Raw genomic sequence first — 21,233 nt, 5'->3', positions numbered from 1 at the left:
GGCAGACTTTCCTTCGAATAAAATATTATATTAAAACGATGAAATAAGGTACGAGAATATTTTGAAAATAAGAAATTGTTTCGCAGTTGATAGATTTGAAAAAAAATAATATTTCATTTCAGTGGATTGGTATAGGTTTTGTTACTGGCAAGACGATTCTTTTTAACAATTTAATAATATGATGTTAAGAATCCTTCAAAGGTTAACACTAGAAACGTACGTCCTTGAGAGAGAAAAAAATCACTCACAAACTATTATGAAAATGTGTAACAATATTATTTTGTGAATTTGTAACCAAACTAAAAATGACATTACTTAATCATCAATTGATTTTAAATATCGATCACGGATTGAATAAATATTGGCAAACATGAAACTACGTACATATTGCTTTTAGGGATTCATCAAGCCAAGTAGCGTGACATTTTAACCAACTACTTGACTTGAAAATCAAGCTCGTGAAAAATTACTTACTAGAGCTTGACTTGAATTGATTTTAGATATTTATTGCTTGACTTGATAACAAGTTACTTGATATTACTTGAGCTTGATGTGCATGCGTTGCACGGCATATATTTCTGCAATCTCGTGAGCGCTTAGACTAGATAAGGGAATTCCTCAAGTGCCGAGAGAATGAAGCATTCGCCAGTGTGACTTTATTAGTAGTTTTGTCACATTTCTATGAAATCTATTGGTAGATTTTGGTAGTTTCAGAAATATCTTTTCAATCTTGGCCAAAATGGCCAAGAATTTTTTATCAACGGCAGCATCTTCAGCTCCTGTTGAAAGACAATTTTCCAGAGCTGCTCTTATAGTTACAAAAACCCGCAATAGGTTAGGCGATAAATCTATAAGATGCCTCATGTGTCTTAGATCCTGGATGGAAAATTATGAAATCAAACAAAGCCTGGAGGTATCTCAATATTGAGAAACTTCATTTTTTCATTAATTTTTGTTTTGTACTGATTTATAGTGATTTAATTAATGTTTCTATCACAAAAAATATTCTCGTTTCTTTTATACAATAAGTTTAATAAATAAAAGTGTTTTTTGCAAGGTTCCTTCTCATTTTATCTTATTTTTATTGATGTGTCACTACAAAATGAAACTGCTAAAAATCAAGTAGCTTGATATAATTCAAGTACTTGATAAATAAATACTTGACTTGACTTGAGATTGAAAAACTACTACTTGACTTGAAATCAAGTCAAGCTCAAGCCAAGTAGCTTGAAATCAAGCCAAGACGTGAATCCCCACTTAGTCATAATACGTTGTAGACACACCAACATACAATAATTTCCGATAAAAGCCAAACAATTACAGTAGCATCGAATATGTTGTCTTTTCCAACCTTTGTGCCATCTCAATGGTGGTGCTGTCATGTTTTTGATTGAGTGCAACCGTCATCCAATGCACTTCTGGGCTACTGTGTTTATTTATAAAAGCTACCGAGAACACGAATCTTGACACATCCCTTGACACTCATCTCTTTCCTGGTATAAAGACTTTCACGCCAACATTTCTTTCTTTCACCCTGGAAATGATGGAAGACCTTTCGCTGAAAGTAATTTTGAAAATATCGATTGAATTGGATTTCTTTTGAGAGGGTCTCTAAGATTTCAGAGTCATTGGGGACCAGTGAAAGTATTTTAATAAATTGAATGAGTTGTTGGAATGAAGGTTCACAATTGATATTTATATGCAGGGCACATTTTTTTCCTATGAACAGTATGAACATAGGTCCTATGAGCTTGAGTTACAAGTTTAATAGTTGGTTAAAATGTGAAACTGCTTGGCTGGATGAATCCCTCTGACTAAGTCGATGATTGGTCTATTTCTTTATACTTTATAGAGGCAAGTTCATTAAGTTGAATAAAGATGATGTATTTAGGTACAGAGAATATTGGAAATTAAGAATTACACTTTGTTAGATGAATACAATCTAAGAAACAACGAAATACTCATTAAAAAGTCTATTATAGAATTTTAATCACTGTCAAAATGAACAAATCATCTTTATTCGATAAAATGGACTTGGTAAGCACATACCTAGGTATTGAGATCCTGTTGAGTGTTGACAGCTTCCACTGTAGTAATCTGACAATAATTGTAAATCAGTTTGTATGAAAATAATATTGAAACTACAGTAAAAAATAATCTGGTACAACTATACATTGTTGTGGATGACGAAAATGAAGCTATTCTTTACAGCTTGGTCCCCAAATATTCATATTGAGGGCTGAGGCAACTGAGCGTAAAAAGCGAGGAAAATATAAAATCAGAAAGTCGGCGTATGATACGAAATTGCAATCAATGGAGTTAGTGGTCCATCATATTCAGGACTGCCTACGCTTTTCTACATCAGCGGTCTCGTATTCTATTGTTGGAGATTCAAACGCCTTTTTCATCCTCAGTAACCATTGTAACGTTGGAATAAAGACGAGGAATCATTTTTATGCTTGATAAGGTTCGAAATTCGAGTCCTCATGGCGGGGAAATACCACAGAATATTTAGAAATTCTGTGGTTTTTGTTTAACAGAAGCTCACGTTTTACGTGGAAATCATAGAATATGTACTTAGTGATTATCTTCCAAAATATTGGTCACAGCCCCATCAAATACAAACGTTTTTTATAGAACAAGCTGTGATCTGAAACATATCGAGGTTTCAAGTCCGTATCTCGACGCAAAAAGATTTGGCTGCCTCGAGAATATGTTCGAAATGTTATTTTAAAATTTCAGTTAACAACCTATAATTTCTGAAATCATGGACTAAACGCTGAACTGCAAGTATTTTTGTCATCTTCGTTAACGAATCAATCGATATGATGGTATAAAATTCCCATGTGAGAACTTTAAAAAAGGGTCAGGTATGGAAAATTTGAGGCAAATTTTTTGCTCAAAAAATTTTCAGGTGAGTGCGAAATTCGGCTAATTTGGGATCATTTATCCCAACAACGCTCACCGATTGTTCGTAGACCTCCCTGTTCATGAAAATTTTGAACTCGAAATTTGGAAAAAAACCGTAAAAATTGAATCTCAACACAATAGTCGTTATATATTCTATAAAATATTGGTCACAGCTCCATCAAATGAAAGCGTTTTTATAGATCGAGTTGTGATCTAAAACATTTCGAGGTTTCAAGTCCGTATCTCGACGCAAAAAGATTTGGCAGCCTCGAGAATATTTTCAAATTTTTTTTGGAAAATTTCAGTTTACACCCTATAACTTCTGAAATGATAGACTAAACGCTGAGCTACAAGCATTTTTGTCATCTTCGTTAACAATACAATCGATGTGATGGTATGAAATTAAAAAAAAAAAATTTTTTTTCAAGGGTTAGTATGGAAAATTTGTGGCAAATTTTTCGCTCAAAAATTTTTCAGCTGAGTGCGGAATTCGGCTAATTGGGGATCATTGATCCCAACACCGCTCACCGATTGTTCTTAGACCTCCCTGTTCATGAAAATTTTGAACTCGAAATTTGGAAAAAAACTGTAAAAATTGAATCTCAACACAATAGTCGTTATATCTTCTACAAAATATTGGTCAAAGCTCCATCAAATGAAAGCGTTTTTATAGATCGAGTTATGATCTAAAACATTTCGAGGTTTCAAGTCCGTATCTCGACGCAAAAAGATTTGGCAGCCTCGAGAATATTTTCAAATTTTTTTTGGAAAATTTCAGTTTACACCGTATAATTTCTGAAATGATGGACTAAACGCTGGACTGCAAGCATTTTCGTCATCTTCGTTAACGAATCAATCGATATGACGGTATGAAATTCCCATGTGGGAACTTTCAGAAAGAAATTTTTTTTCAAGGGTTAGGTACGGAAAATTTGATGCAAATTTTTCGCTCAAAAAATTTTCAGGTGAGTGCATAATTCGACTAATTGGAGATCATTTATCCTAACACCGCTCCCAGTTCATCAAAATTTTGAACTCGAAATTTGGAAAAAACCGTAAAAATTGAATCTCAACACAATAATCGTTATATCTTCTAAAATATTGGTCACAGCCCCATCAAATAAAAGCGTTTTTTATTGATAGAGCTGTGATTTGAAAATTTCAGTTCATGAAAATTTTGAACGCGAAAAAATACCGTAAAAATTGGATCTCTACACAATAATCGTTATATCTTCTAAAATATTGGTTACAGACCAATCAAATGAGAACGTTTTGTATAGATCCTGCTTTGATCTAAAACATATCGAGGTTTTGCGTTAGTTTCTCGCCTCAAGGAGAGTTGCCAGCCTCGAGAAAATGATTAAAATTTTTATTTACATTTCAGTTTTACAACCTATAATTTCTGAAATGATGGATTAATCGCTAAACAGAAAGCATTCGTGATATACGTTATCGCTTCAATTAATAGAATGGTATAAAATTCACAAGCGGAAACTTTTAATTTTCCTTCAAAAAAAATTTATTCCATATATCCAGATTCCAGATCCTTATATTCGAAAATTCTCTTCTTGCCTCGGGAAACAAAAACGTATAGGTATGATATTTTGGTAGAACACGTTATTAAAAATGGCATATTGATATAAAACACCTAGCGTGAGTATCTTGTGTGTGGCTGAAGAACTTTGTTCAGTGCCAACTGAAGGAGAAAAAAATATTCCAAAATTTCCACATCGTATTCATCCTATGGCATGTGATAACGACATAACCGCTGAAACCAATCCGGCACGCCCCTGTCTCCTCAAACACTATATGCAAATCAGGCCAACTTTACGACCAAAATCGCCTTCGAAACAGCTGCAACGCTCCGTCGTATTCACACTGCAAGTCGAAGTGCAAGCAAGCACACAACAAAGACCGTACCCATGGGTATGGAACCTCCCACCTCCCCGTAAACCCAGCCCATGGACCGGTAGGCGTCCACAACGCTCGGTACCAGCGGAACTAGAAAAAAAACCCATCCAATGGTACGCTACGCCACTATCGATAATTTCCCCTTGTAGCACAATAGGTTATGGATGTTCCCTCGACCAATGGTGTTGGTGTTCTTGTGACACCCGGTAGAGCGTCGATTTTTTTCCGTCCTTCAAAAATAGAAGTCGGCGCCCAGTTTTGATCGGTTTGAGGCGCTGGATTCAATGAATCGCGGCATTTGGCATGTAGGTAGATCGAATCTATGGTGATTGTGCTGGTTTCTGAGGTCTAGCTAGCTATGGACGTGAAGCCGTTTTTTGGATACCCCTATCAAGGTAATCGTCGATATCGATGGGAGAGATCATGTCTATATTTGTTCTGATTCGTTGTCTAAACGAATGAAAGACGAATGTTACTTCTTACTTTATATAATATCTGAGTAACTGCACCAACTGCCAAGTTATCTCATTTTTGACCAAGAGAAACTAGTATCTCAGACACTAAAAAAACTAGATCTTCTAACTTGCAACAATATCCTAGATATCTATCCAATAGTATCTCAAATACCTACCGACAATTAACATCAAATATAACCTACTTAGGTATTTCGAAAATGAACTGTAACAGTATATTATTAGGCAACTGAAAAAATAACTTATAAGTTTATATAAGTATTTCAGTTACTTTCTCAAATGAGTAACTGAATACCTTCAGTTAAACTCAGATAGTAACTTATCTTTTGACTAGATTCTTTTCAAAAGTATCTTTGACACCTCCTAAATTATCTAAATTTCTACTGCTTCGATCAGGTTTTTGGCATTATATACAAATTATATGTCAAGTACCTATACTGATCACAGAAAAATAATTATGTTGTAAATACTGATTTTGATACCCTATCAATGTGAAAGTCCAACTGATCCTTCAAAGATCGGATATCATTTTGATGCCACATTAAAATTTCATTTTAGTCCATTATATACAAATTATGTGTAAACTATAGTGATTAGAATGAGGTGATTATATCGAAAATAACAGGAATAACTAGTATCTCAGACACTAAAAAAAACTAGATCATCTATTTAATGGATACGGTCCTTACTTGGCGGAAATTCATTATAAATAAAATAAAACGAAGTAATTTCCACTATGTCAGGTATCTGGCATTATATACAAATTATATGTTAAGTATAGTGACTGAAGAAAAATAATTATGTTGGAAATACTGATTATTATACCTTATCAATGTTAAATGTACATCAAACTGATCCTTCAAAGATCGGATATCATTTTTGTGAGATGTCACATCAAAATTCCATTTCGTTCATATATACAAATTATATGTGAATTATAGTGATTAAAATGAATGGATTATGTCAAAAATACCGGTCCCAAAACTTTTTCGATACTTTTGTCAAGGTAAATCAAAATTACTGCTCTACTGATGGTCGAAAACTGAATTTTATATGATATTCTGTCCAAATTTCAACTAATTCAATCAGATCATATTGGACATTATATACAAATTATTTGTAAGTTATACCAACTAATGAGACGCAAATTTTTTGTTGGAAATACTGGTTTTGATTTCTCTTATCAATGTGAAAGTCTATCTAACAGATCGTTTTCAAAGAACGAATATAAATTTATAGAATGTCACATTAGGATTATCATACACTAATTCGATCAACGCCATTCTAATCATTATATACAAATTATATGTGAACCGTACTAATACAGTAATAATACACATACTGATCAGAATGAAGTGATTATATTAAAAATACCGGTTTCAAAACCTTTGTCAATGTAAGTGAACCAAAATTTCATCTAGGATGTCATATCCAAATTTCAATTGATTCAATGAAGTTCATATTGATAACTATATACAAATTATGTGTAAATTATACCACTAATTAGAAGAAAATTATTCTGTTGTAAATACTGGTTTTGATAGGCACTCCTATCAATTTGAAAGTTCTTTCGCCGATCCATCAGAGATCGAATAGTCTCATAAGATATCATTTCCAAATTTTAAATTCGATTGAGACCATATTCATCATGCAAGTTATATGTAAATTACATTGATAAGAAAAAAAATATTTCTATATAGAAATGCCGGTATCGACAAAATTACCATCGTCCATATCAACGATCTAATCATTCTAATAGAAGATCGCAGATGTATTAAAATTTCTGCTTATTCTATCAAAAAACCATTTGGGTTGTTACTAGCAAATTATAGTTAGAAAAAATGAAATTATTCCTATAAATTTGTTTAGAAATAGGGGTTCTAATGCTGAATGAAAATTTTCTTTCGAATGTTCTAGATAGGGATCATTTCACATTTTATATTTTTATATTCTCATTGAACTATGTCATATACAGAAAATCACGTGATACCACTATTTTTTCATATAATTGTATTATGTTATTGAAAAATTATCTTTAATTTACTTGGGACAAGCATGTTGTATCCATTTTCTTCCTTAATTTTAAGAATTTTACAAAAAACTTTTTGCTAATGAAAAATTTTTTTAACGCAAAGTTTTCTCCATCTTTTGAACATAAAGTAAAATCAATCTGACCAAATTATCCTTTTTCAGGTCAAGGACGAATCAATCAACTTGGTGGGGTGTTCATCAACGGCAGACCCCTGCCGAACCACATACGGTTGAGGATTGTCGAGATGGCAGCTGCTGGGGTAAGACCCTGTGTCATATCTAGACAACTAAAGGTATCCCACGGGTGCGTGTCGAAAATTCTGAACAGATATCAGGAAACTGGTAGCATAAGGCCAGGAGTAGTAGGAAGTACCAAGTCAAAAAGTGCGACGAGTGCTGTTGAAACGAGAATCGAAGAGATCAGAAAGGAGTTTCCTTCTATGATGAGCTGTGAGATTAGAAGCAAGCTTCTACAGGTGAGAGAAAGCTTCTTTTAGAGGTATACTATAGTTTGATCAATGTAAAAAGAATACAAAGAGCGGTTGATTAGGACCCCGTGATCCTAAGACAAAGGTCGACAATATTTGGTTAGAGATTCTGGTTCAACCTGAAGTGCCGATGAGACACAGTAACAAAACATACTCAGGTTCTCCCAACTCACACAAACTTCAAGCTTCTGGCTTCTGAGAGGTTTCACAGAGGTTTATAGGAAAGTTGGGATAGAAAAAAAGCTACTCATTTGCTATGTCGTCATAAATGAAATCTAACGAATTGAAATCTGGTGGCCATGGCATTAGTCTACCATCCATTTTTTCGGGAAGTTTTCATGTAACCTAGCAAATACTTGTCTATTTATGTATGGCAGTGCATCATCGTGCAGATATCACATATTTCCAACAATTCTGTGTTTTAGATCATTGATGAAGTTAAAAGGATTGTGCTCCAAAAATTTTCATACAAATCTATATTCAAACGATCTTTAAGAACATCCAATAGCCTCAAATCATTGTTGAAAATCCCACCCCAAACGTTAACTCTAAAACTTTGAACTGAAACTTAAACCGTCTTGGTCTCATGGAATATGGATTTTACAGGCATTATGATTCTTGTTCTCACTGAATAACGCCTTATTAGATCACATAAAAAGCGAAATAAATCTATTATTCTGGGTATGTTGTTGAAGTCACCATCGCCAAAATTCCAACCATTGTGGGGCATCACCAGCATGTAGAGCTTGTATATTTTGTCTATGAAATGGATGCAACATTTCTATTTGCAAGACACGTCATACGTAATTTGGTGATAGATGAAGATTAGCAGCTACACGCTGAACACTAATCGAAGAGTTGCCAAGGACAGTTTCTATTAAATTGTTATGACAACAATGATGTCTACATGCACTTTAGCTGGCCGAAGTCTTTGGAATGATGATCTAAATACTTTGTGAGCAGATTGGTGTGTTCTCAAGCGGTTCTCTCGGTGTTTCCATTAGAATACTAATATTCAGACACAATATCCATATAATCCTCAGTTGTGAAAGATTGAGCATTGTTGTCCAAAACGTACACCAAGTGTCAAATGAAAATGAAACTAGTTGCCATATCGACTTTAGTCAGCCTATTTTCAATTCAAACATGGAAATAAATTATTTCAAAGTCTTGTAACTTCTAAACGAAAACGAAAAGAACCTATGTTCAAAGGAAAAAATGTTCAGAATGAGCGCAACTATATCATCTCTATCTGCCAAAGTTTGTCATTGATCTTGTAGAGCAACCTGGATGAAAACAAATACAGAACGTCATTCAGTAAATAGCTGTTTGTGTTTTCGAATTATAATTTTCACTATACTCATCTGCTTTGGGTTGAAAAGGAAATATTCCAATACAACCTTGCAGAAATACCTGTAACATGATAATTCGATTACAAAATGTTCAGTTCACATATTTCTATATTTTATTCATGAACGTTATTAAAAAACAATTCGTTGTGTGTTCATGCCTACAGGGCCGAAAAATGTAAAACATCTTTATAATCCGCTATATCTTCTTTTTCCTAACCTTCAAGAATGAACCATATATACACTTTTCTGACCATACCGGACTCTCTCTCTTGAAACATCCAGTTTAGCCAAAAGACATATCGTCTCCAAAAAGACCCCCAGGATACCCGTGACATTACCAAAATTAAAACAAAGCGCACGTTCTCTCGCCATGCCCACAAATTGGGCATGGGCACCGTTGAAATACCAGATATTTAAGAAATTGAAGGTGTTAGTCCAAATTATCATGGGAGGGTACCCATGGTCGCGTAACTCTGGCCTAAGATGATGGACCGGTCCATCGGCTTGTGATGGGTTGTAATCGATTTAAAGGCGAATGATCGTTATGAAATAATATCACGTTTGGTAGATGGTGGCTGCAGGCTGGAGAGACACTTGCGGACGGACCCATAGAGCACCGGGCCAGTGGCGTACCATAAAAGATTTTCGTGAGATGTAACAGAACATTTCCAAAGAAGGTTCCGAAAAAACTTCTTCCTTAAGTGAGTCATCCAAGGGATTTTTTCAATAAGACGTTTCATTTTGAAAAATCCGGCAGCTGTCACTTCTGGAGCTGTCATCTTTTGACATTTGACAAGTTTAAACTATCAACAGTAATCAAAACTAAAGTACTTTTGGATCTTAGTGAAGCACCTTCTCGGCCGGCATTAAGGAAACTGGTGGAGGAATTTGAGCTGTTGGGACAATTCGGTGATTTGAAGTCTCTAAACCGTGTGGTTCTCTCGATAATAACTCAGAATATTGATGCTGTATCCTGTAGCCATGATTGTCGATTCCTTGTCGATCTTGAGAGTTAGGTATTACACCTTATTTCACATAAAGACTTAGGTCATAGGGCTTTCAAACACAAGTACTCAAGCTGGTCGATCATCAGCAACGTCTTATCTTCACTGATAGGGTCCTTGATCCTGAATTTTAGCGTCTATATGTAACAATGGATGAAACATGGCTTCATCATTTCACCCCGGAGTCCAATCGATAGTCAGCTGAGTGGACTACACACGATGAAACGAAACCAAAGCGAGGAAAAACACAACAGTCAGCTGGAAAGGTTATGGGATCAGTATTCTGGGATTCTCAAGGTATAATATTTATTGATTACCTCCAAAAGAGCCAGACCTTCAACAGCGATTATTATATAGAGTTATTGGATCGTTTAAAGGATGAAATGGTCAAAAAAAGGCCCCATTTGATGGAAAAAAGATGCTGTTTCATCAAGACAATGCACCGTGTCACAAATCAATGAAAATAATGGCGAAATTGCATGAATTTGGCTTCGAAATGCTTCTGAATCCACCGTATTCGCCAGATCTGACCCCCAGCGACTTTTCAGTTCTCAGACCCCAAAAGAATGCTCACTGGAAAGAAATTCCGCGCCAATGAAGAAGTAATCGCCGAAACTGAGGCCCATTTTGAAGCGGAAGACAAATCGTACTACAAAAATGGTTTCGAAATAAAATCGAATTTTGCTAAAAAAAAATTGGCTTCGAACACTGCTCAGAATCATTAACACGTTGTTGCTTTTGATCGATTGTGAGCTCGCGCGGCACCCATTTTGCACACGGCTTTCACATGCACAAATATTCATGAATGATTTGATGTACACATTCAGATGATATCTTCACAGTGTCTGCTATCTCGATCAACTTCACTTTACGTACATTCAAAATTATTATGTGAACTTTTTTGCTTTTTTCGTCGGTGACAGCCTCTTTTGGGTGTCCACTGCGTTCGCCATCTTCGGTGCTCATTTCACCACGTTTAAACTTAGCATACCAATCAATGATGGTTGATTTTCCTGGTGAAGACCCCAAAAACTTTTCATCAAGCCAAGATTTGGCTTCAACTGTATTTTTTCCTTCAAAAAACAATTTTATCAGCACAGGAAATTCTTTATTTTTCATCTTTCTTCAAATAACAAAAGAAACTACACTCACAACGCAATATTTCACAAACTAATGGTCAGACTTCTGTTGAATTTTGACACGTATAGTTTAAAGGTTGGTACTAACTAAAAATCATATGAATTTTATACTAGTACTGTCATCTGTGCATCAGACCGGGGACTTTTCAATTGGCCTTATACAGTCGAAAAGGATATGGTGTTGCCACCATAGTCATGATAACCACTTGGCTAATATCGTTCTCCACCAATTTATTCGATTTTTTATTATCGAAATGAAACCTCTTTTTGGAGAGTGGCAACAGCTGGAATTTTGGGTATGTCTGTAGAATATAAATTCCCAAACTCTCGTCAAATTTCGTGCTGATTGCATCATCAGAATCATAACAAACCCAAGAGGAATAAAGAAAACAAAAATGATGAAAACACTGAGCTGAAGTCAGCAGCTGTTTAGGCTTATATTCATTCATTGCACATACCTATATAAAGGTATATAGGGTATCTAAGGATGTTATTGACGCTCAAAAGCTCCTGCGTTCAGTGCTTTTCTCATTCATTTTCGTATAATAATGGATTCATTCAGAACATCGAGTATTTAAGAACAAAGTATATCCATCCAATAAGATCTAGAAGACCACATCAGTGAGTTTTAGCATTTTGTATAAACAGAACTTTCAGTCTGATAAGAAACACCAGTATTAGCACTAATCGACAGATTTATGTATTCATCATCGACGCTACCAACTCACTCCATAAATTTTGGCATCGATCTCCAATTCGATTAAGCCTCGATTAGACTCTTCAACCGGCGCGCATCTAATCGTCCCAGTACCAACCTTGGAAAATCGTATGTCTTCATTTCATACACCAGATCCACCTACTACACCATCGTCTTTACATATTTTTCCACATCTTCACGTAGAAAAACATCTACACAGCCTCCGGCTACCGTAACCGAACCTTCATTTTCAAGATAACCACAACAGATAGAACTGATTCCCAAGGTATATTCCGACTAGATCCAACCCAGATAGGGGTCCATCTATCGTTCGATCTCGAGATCTACGGAAGTCCACCAGGTCTAGATGCTACCAAGGCCTATGGAGGAGATGTCGGCGAGCGATGAAAGGGCTGCGTTTACACCGGCCAGGGGGACACATAGCAATGATAATGGTGCCCTGACACCACAAGCGTGCCGATCTACCGCCTTCAAATTACCTAACCGCGACATCTGGAGATAGGCATCTTCTTGGCCGGACCTGGGGCCCGTTGTAAACGGCTGGATACGCCTTCCTTTCTTCGGCGATCTTGAAGATCGCTCTCTTCTCTCGCATACCGCTTATCAGAGGCGTAGACGAGCGTAGCTTTTTTCACGGCGGTTCCTTGCATTTACTTATTAATTAGTCACTTGAGGGTGTTCCACGAGGGGCAGTACCGGGGCCCATTGTTTCGTAGTGACATTCAGCTTTCACCGGGTTCTTCGCTGGTGTGGTGTTGGAGTGTTGGAACACCTGCTTCATGGGTTTTTTTTAGAGATGCTGGTGGTTTTTTTTTGGAAGTTGCGAATGTTTTCGTTGGTAGGTTAGATTGAAGTTGGGTTTTTGTTGCAGGGTGTTGTAATACTTATACGCAGATAAAATACTTGATTCTAAAAAAAATATGATTTAATAGTAGGTGTACAACTTTGCTTCCGCCGTTTTGCAATATTGGTAGTCGAAATAATGTGATCGTAGATGTCATACAATAAGCTTAGGTATTTGTAAACATGACGCCATCGAAATATTAGTCGATTTGTGTCTGCATCATTGAGTTATTCTCGATTAAACATGTCAGCTTACGAGCAAAATTCTCGTCATTTGCCAGATGTTTTAGTTTTCTGCTTTGATATGAAGAAATCTGCGGCTGGGGCTCATCGAATGCTCTCAAATACCTATGGTGAGGCCGCTATTAGTGAAAGAACGTGCCGAGAGTAATTTCAACGCTTCAAGAATTGTGATTTTGACGTCAAAGGCCAGCGTGGCGGTGGAATAGAGAAGGTTTTTGAAGATGCAGAATTGGAGGCATTACTTGATCAAGACTCGTGTCAAATTCAACAAGAATGGGTAGAATCATTGGGTGTAACGCATCAAGCCTTTTCAAAACGCCTGGAAGTTATGGGAATGATTCAGAAACAAGGAAATTGGGTGCCATACGAGATGAAGCCAAGAGATGTTGAACAACTGCTTGCAAAGAAAATACGGAAGTGATTTCTGCGTAGCATTGTGAGTGGAGACTAAAAATGTGTTCATTACGATAATTCCAAGAGCATGAAATCATAGGGATATCCCGGCAATGCTTTCACGTCGACGGCCAAACCGAATATTCACGGTTCCAAAGTTATGCTCAGTATTTGGTGGGTCCAGCTCGGCGTAGAGTATTATGAGTTGTTAAAACCGACTGAATCAATTACAGGCGATCTTTATCGAACGCAATTAATGCGTTTGAGCCGAGTATTGGAAGACAAACGGCCGCAATACAACGAGAGACATGATGAAGGGATTTTACAGCATTAGAGTGCTCGACCCCATGTTGCGAAAGTAGACAAGACATACTTGGAAACGTTGAAATAGGCATGCCGACAAACACTTCCGGTTTTATGAAGAAGTTAAAAATGACCAGTTTTTTGAACGCGGGATTCGTACAAAACCTCGAATTTCGGAAAAAAAACGGTGGAAGTAAAGTTGTACGTCTATGTATTATCCTTATTGCTGAAACATGGCAGCATGATTTTTAGTAATCGTCGATGAAGAATTAACTGAAAGCATCTCATTGTCAAATTATGATTGATTTTAAATTCTCATTTAAGAAATGATAGGTATTGAAATAATCTTGTACCCAAATATTGACATCGCAAAAAAACGTCTTATTCCTAAAATCTGTGGTATAAACGGCGTAGCTTTTTTTTGCGATGTGTTTGTCTCTAAAAAAACGCTATACTTCTTCTGTTCATAGAGGACCATAGTGAATAGTGACAAAGCATTTTTTCGCGACAAACTTTTCGAAAAAGGTATCGAAAATTTCATGAAGCGTTGGATTGGAATAAATGTATTACTCTTGAAGGTGACTGTGTATGTTTCGGAACAGGCTGTGTTATTTATAAGCTTTGTTACTGTGTGTCACTTCAACATAGCTTCCAGAAATAAAATTCATTCGAAAGAATTTTCGTATAAAACATACTTTCGAATGGAAATGTTCATGATTACCTAAATTTCATCATTAACAACATCTATTCCTATAGAAAGATAACGATAAAAGAAGAATGGAATTTATTAAACTTGTATTTCTTCTCATGAAAATTTCCATGAATTTATCTTTAACTTTCAGGAAGGAACTTTAGATCCACCAAGTGAGGCAACCATAGACAATTTCATTCAAAATTCAAACCAAACAATTGATGAGGAATACAGCAAGAGAGACTACTCAATAAATGGAATTCTCAGAGGTGAGTCTATTGGATATCAAAAACTCGATACAAAGTATTTAGTATACGGCTATGCATAACTATTCAACACTATAGCATTTTAGAACGGAATAAACTTAGAAAACAAAATTTCGATACGATTCAAACATTGTCTGTGTATCAGACTCCGAGTCCGTGTAAACTTGTAACAGACTTTGATAAAATTTGGTATGGATTACCATGTCAGTAACATACAGTGCTGGCAAGCCAGTTTCTTGAGATTTATTATCAATGTGTTAGAAAAAATGCATAAAGAATTGCCCTCTTAACTTCCACAAACAGTGGAAGTCCAATTGGAAAGAAGATGAATGGCCCATCAGAACAGAACAGATCGGAAAATAAAAGTTGAGAATAGATCACTCTCGTTTCTTAGAAAATTCAGATAATCTAGAGTGAATAACTTCGCCAAATTTACGTATACAAAAATTGTTCGAAATGATTGCATCATATTATCTTTATTTAACTAATGCATGGGGTTTCATTAACCTTAGGGATTTCATCAACTATTAGGATTCCATCTCAGCATTGATGTACCTATATACTATATATATTGGTGTATATATTGGTGTATATATTTGGTGTATGTCCTGTATATTGGTGTAAATACTGTATATCAATATCTGAAGTTCAGTTTAGGTTTATAACCTAACTTCATTCACGTCGATGTTCATCATAAAACATAGAATGGATTGACGTATGTTCTCATTCCCATTATAACCTAATTTCACTACCCCAAAGTTCGAAGTTCATTATCAAACATGTTCCAGAAAGACGTACGTATCCTCATTCTCGTTATTCGGTCCATCAACTTCTTGTATTCGTAGAAAAATCGAAATCCGGGATTAACGCATTATTACAAGAAGATTAACGATGACAAGCCGCCTCTTTCGTATAGGCATCAAAAGCCATTCACTCCCTCCCGGTGGTTATATATATATATCACAGAATTCCACGGATTACGTGGGTTTGAACCAACCGCCCCCAAGTTAGAGCGGGTGCTAACTGCCAACAGATTTATTATCCATTAGTTGGAAGTCGAGCCCGCGTCACTTTTAGTTCTGACAGTTGAGGTTATCGACAGTTCTCATCTGTGGCTGACTGACTCTGTGACTCTAATGAAGTCATTTAAAATCGATGGTTGCGATAGGAGGATGAGAAGGATGAAGAAAATCAGTGGGTGGTCATTCAGGAAGTGTCGATAGGAGAAATGATTTGAAATTATGAAATAATTGATCCATAATGAAGATTCAATACAGGAATAAATGAATTCATACAATGTTGAAACTTAAATGAACATATACAGCATCATTTTTCAGAAGAGTATGTTTTTCCATGAGTGTCAATTATGTGAGGTTTTTCTAACACAGTCGAGAACTAACCTTTCAAGTCTAACTGGCACATTAATCGACCTAAAATGAACCAGTAAAGCTGGATTTGATATATTCCTCAGAGTAATAAACATAGATAGAGTAAGCATATTTCATTTTCAGTAAGCAAATTTTGTCCCCAACATGAACTATCAAATTTGACATGAAGCGCGCGGAAATGAAAACATATCAGTCATACGATATTTCATTCAATTCACGAGTTTCTCCACAAAGAACGCTCTTTTTATGTCCCAAAGTGAATTAACGTTTCATATTAACTCTAAATATATTTAAATAAATACCTGAATATATTAGAGATTCAGAAAACAAACTTCAGGCGCGCCAAACGACGTGAAACAACCGATGACACTAGGAGAGCAAAAGTTGCCAAACCTTGGATTTCAGCAGATAGATACAGAAAATAATAAATACTCTGCTTATTATAAATTCGACAATTAGAAAAATATCGGATTCCAAATATTCAAATTTGCATATTTAATTGGGAATCACTCAAATAAATATATGTCATTTAATATAAAATACATTCATTACGATATAGTAAAATTGTGAATTTGAAAATAAATCACAATCCGACAACGTAATCTAACCATGTTGGGGACATGTAAAAATTGTGTATACTCCCTCTATCTATGTTCATTACTCTATGATAAATTCCAAACGTTCTTGAATATTTTCAACAATAAAACCGCAAATAATATAGAACAAAGTATAATTTCCTCATTCATTTCAATGTTTGCGATCATTTTTTGGCAGCATTATTTTGAGCGATTGTGAATGAGGGACTAGCTGGAAGAATTTCATTATCAAATTATAATTTATTCTAATTCTTACAAAAAAACAACGTTCCTAAATATTTTCGTGCCAAAGATAAATATTGACGTCGCAAAAAAACGTCTTTTTCGTCATATTCTGTGGTATGGAAGTCTCTGAAAACCTCTATGTTTCTTCTGTTCATAGCAAATAATAGCAAGGCATATTTTCGCGACAAACTTTTCGTCAAGATGAATCATATTTTTTCATGTAGAGAAATTATATAAAAGGCAGTTTAATCGACCTAAAATGAAGAAGTGAACCATACTGTGATAAATTCCAAACGATTTTGAATCTTTTCAACAACAGACCTGCAAATAATATAAAACAAAGTACCTAATTGCCACAAATATTTATAATAATTATTCGGCATCATTATGTTTAGCGATTGTGAATGAGAGACAAACTGAAAGAATCTCGCATTATCCAATTAGGATTTATTCTAATTATTCTCATAAAAGACAATGTTGGATACCCACGTTAAATATTGACGTTACAAAAAAACGTCTTTTTCTTCATATTCTGTGAAATGCAGGTCGAAGTCGTTTTTTTGCGATGAATTGTCTGGATTGACATAATATTAATTCATCATAATACTTTTTTCTCCTGTTCATAGATAACAATGATAAGACGTTTTTCGAGACGGTATTTTTTTCTGTGAAGTAGCATTATTTTTGAAATATTGCTTATATTATCAGATGAAATGTATCACGGAGAACATTATTGGTGAAACAATGGTTGTAAACATTGAAATATTTTTGGAAATAACTTTTCTGTATTTTATTTGATAATGAAGTTCCATCGTATGATTTTTCCATAAGTGTCATTTATGTGAAACCTTTCAAATATAGCCTTTGTTTACATAGCCCAACGACCTAGAAAAGCGAAATTATGTCGAAATTCCTGTCTAGAAATTCCACGAACATTCCATTTCCGACAGCTTTTCCATCCCCGAGTGTACCTACAGCTCCCTCGACACCGGCCAAAAAAAAAAGAACAACGGCACGAAGGAGAGAAAGACGGCAGTCACACGTGTTCGGCAATAATCTGTCTCATTAACATATTCAGTTCGAACTCTGAAAGGTTGCCGCCTCGGCTCAGCTTCATTGATTAGCTTTTTAATTTTTTTTTTATTCGTTTCACCCGGAGACTCGGGACTATTATGTTCTTGCTGCTTGCGCTAGAGGATTAGTCCGCCGGATGGACATTCGGACAGGTCTACGCTCTGCGTTTGTTATAATTTCAGCTTGTAGGCGGCATATTTGAGACCACAGAGTTAATACTTACAGGTTCCACATTTGAGTTATTTTTATTTCGAGGGGATGGTTAACTATCACAGAAATTATAATTTTTATCGCTAGATGAACGTTCAAAAATCAGGAATACACGTAATAGAAAGAAGTAACAAAAATCTTCAATAATTCCCTAGGCTCCAGAAGAACTGTAAATTTCAATACCTTGGATATTAAAAAATTATACTGAGAAGTACCTAACAGACCAATTGAAAAGTCCCCGGTCGACCATAGTAAAACAAATTTTTTTGGCAAAATTCGATTTTATTAGTCAACATAGTTGCCTACGAGGGTAATACAGCGATTATAACGATCTTCCAACTTTTCGATACCATTTTTGTAGTACGATTTGTCTTTCGCTTCAAAATAGACCTCAGTTTCGGCGATTACTTCTTCATTGGCGCTAAATTTCTTTCCAACGAGTATTCTGGCGAATGCGGTGGATGCAGAAGCAATTCGAAGCCCACTTCATGCAATTTTGCCATTGTTTTCATTGATTTGTGACACGGTGCATTATCTTGATGAAACAGCACCTTTTTTCGTTCGAATGAGGTCGTTTTTTAACGATTTAATCCTTCAAACGATCAATAACGCTATATAATAATCGATGTTGATGGTCTGGCCCATTTATACCTTGTGCATCCTAGAATACTGATGCCATAACCTTACCAGCTGAGTTGTGTTTTTCCTCGCTTTGGATTCGGTTAATCGTGTGCAGTCCACTCAGCTGACTGTCGATTGGATTCCGCAGTGAAATGATGGAGCCATGTTTCATCCATTGTCACATATCGACGCGAAAATTCAGGTTTATTGCATTAAACAGCTTCAAACACTGCTCAGAATCATTAACACGTTGGTGCTTTTGATCGATTGTTAGCTCGCGCGGCACCCATTTTGCACACAGCTCTCTCATGTACAAATATTCGTAAATGATATGATGTACACGTTCAGATGATATCTTTACAATGTCTGCTATCTCGATCAACTCCACCTCAAGGTCATTCAAAATTATTTTGTGAACTTTTTTGATTTTTTCGTCGGTGACAGCCTCTTTTGGGTGTCCACTGCGTTCGCCTCCTTACAAGTAGAGAAAATACTTGTTTTATTCACCATAAGCCAATGTTATATTTTCCTTGAACTTAATAACTTTGCAAGAAAAGCTTGCAAACTCCAGAAACAAATATTGGGAAAATTCAGGAAATAATTCTGGAGATAATGCAAAAAATAACATTGTCGTGGCGAAAAAAGGCTTTTTCATATTCTATCTGGTATACGAAAGTCGAAGAATTTGTTCGTCTTTAAAAACGCTATGCATTTCCTGTTTATAGACAAAAATGACAGGGTATTTTTTCGCGACGAACTTTTCGTCTAGCTGTATAATATTTCTTTTTGAAGAATTTAAAATCGGTTATATTATCAGTCGAAATGTAACCCAAAGAACCCCAAAAATATGTCGAAAATCACAGACTCCTTAGCTGTGGTCAAGTCAGTTTTTCATTTTGAGCAAAATACTCTGAAAATGCCTAGTGCATTAGAGGTGAAACGTCAGAAGAAAACTCGACTAGAATGCCCTGAATTTTCCTAATTAGTAGATTAAAAACTGTAATTGTAATAATTCACCATTTATAGAATTGTAGTTACGCTTCTAACCTAAAATGAACCATTCGCAACGACTCGTATTTCCAATAGAATGGAAACAAAACTCAAACTATCTAATCATTCCTTCGAATAAATTCCATCTAACAACTACAATAAATTCACATAAATCAACTACTTTATATCATTCCACAAATTTATCAACAACCTAACCTCACATAACCTAAAACTGTCATATCAAACGGAAACATCGTATGCGTCCTTCAACGGGCGGATACCGCACATAGTAAAAAGCCTTGTTTACAATCAATTGACCTGCTTTCTACCCCATTCAGCTAATTCAATAAATGACGTCCACATAAAGCTTTGCGGCTTTAGCGGCATCTTTGCCGACCTTAATCTTGTTGCCTTCGCCCTCTGGACCTTCACCGATGTACAATTTGTAACACACAATGGACAAATAGGACACCCAGCGGGCACCCATTCAACGCCATCTTCTCATATTTGGATCATCTTCGTTTGTCGGCAATAACACAGAAATGCGATGTTTTGCTTTACTGTGACAACGGGATAAAAGAGACAAACACTGATTTATTCGAGAGAAACGTGGCATCCTTGAGAGTGTCAGATCGATATTGCGTACGAGTAGAGCTTCCTGTAGGCGGCGGAGATCAAAGGATGAACCTGTTGCATCATAGAGCAGGTTAGGTGAGGAGTTTTTCGGTTTGCGCGACTTTTTCTTTTGTGATACATGTTTGTTGTATGTTTCTGAAACATATTTTGGTCAATAGCGGTCTGAGAGTCTATATGAGTTGGCAAAATGAAGCGGTTTCCACTTAGTCGAAAGAATGAAAGCAGTATATAACGATATATACACACAATTATTTTTTTTCTTGCTTCAGCTTCAGCTTGAATTGGTTCATATCAATTTTTCCAAACGATGTTGATCATTTCTGCCAGTAAAATGTCTTGACTAGGTGATACTATCACATGTGAAACCTAAAAAAATGTTCCAATTCGAATTATGCTTCCATAAGTGTCATTTGTGGGAATATATGACAAACAATACGATTGTATCGAATAAGTTTCCCAATAATTGACATCCCAATAATGGCCTGATATATAGGTATGACAAACAATAGGATTTTATCAAAAACGTTTCACAACAATTGACATCCCAATTCCTGACAACTTTTGTTTTAAACCCAAGTTGGTATAGAGGAAGTAGTACTGAATTCACGTCTGTCAAATGTATATACTTCCAACCATCCTAGAAGAATCGATCTCCCGATGATATAATTTCTCATTTCCCTTCTAACCTCTAAGCTCTCATCATCTCGCCAATAATTCCCCTTATTAGC

At 35.7% G+C, this 21,233-nt stretch overlaps 1 protein-coding gene across 1 annotated transcript in view; it reads left to right on the top strand.

The window, feature by feature from the left end:
• Positions 1 to 4,819: 4,819 nt before the first annotated feature.
• The window catches only part of LOC123682079 (protein gooseberry-neuro-like), a 32,209-nt gene continuing 15,795 nt past the window's right edge, over positions 4,820 to 21,233 (top strand). The window contains exons 1-3 of the mRNA XM_045620477.1: positions 4,820 to 5,216; positions 7,488 to 7,801; positions 14,651 to 14,768. Coding sequence (XP_045476433.1) covers positions 5,180 to 5,216; positions 7,488 to 7,801; positions 14,651 to 14,768 — 469 coding nt within the window. The 5' untranslated portion in view covers positions 4,820 to 5,179. The remainder of the gene's footprint in view (positions 5,217 to 7,487; positions 7,802 to 14,650; positions 14,769 to 21,233) is intronic.

This window comes from Harmonia axyridis, chromosome 6 (assembly GCF_914767665.1).
Source record: "Harmonia axyridis chromosome 6, icHarAxyr1.1, whole genome shotgun sequence".
NCBI lineage: Eukaryota > Metazoa > Arthropoda > Insecta > Coleoptera > Coccinellidae > Harmonia > Harmonia axyridis.
Note: the sequence above shows the minus strand (reverse complement) of the source record. Positions and strands in the feature narration are given on the sequence as shown.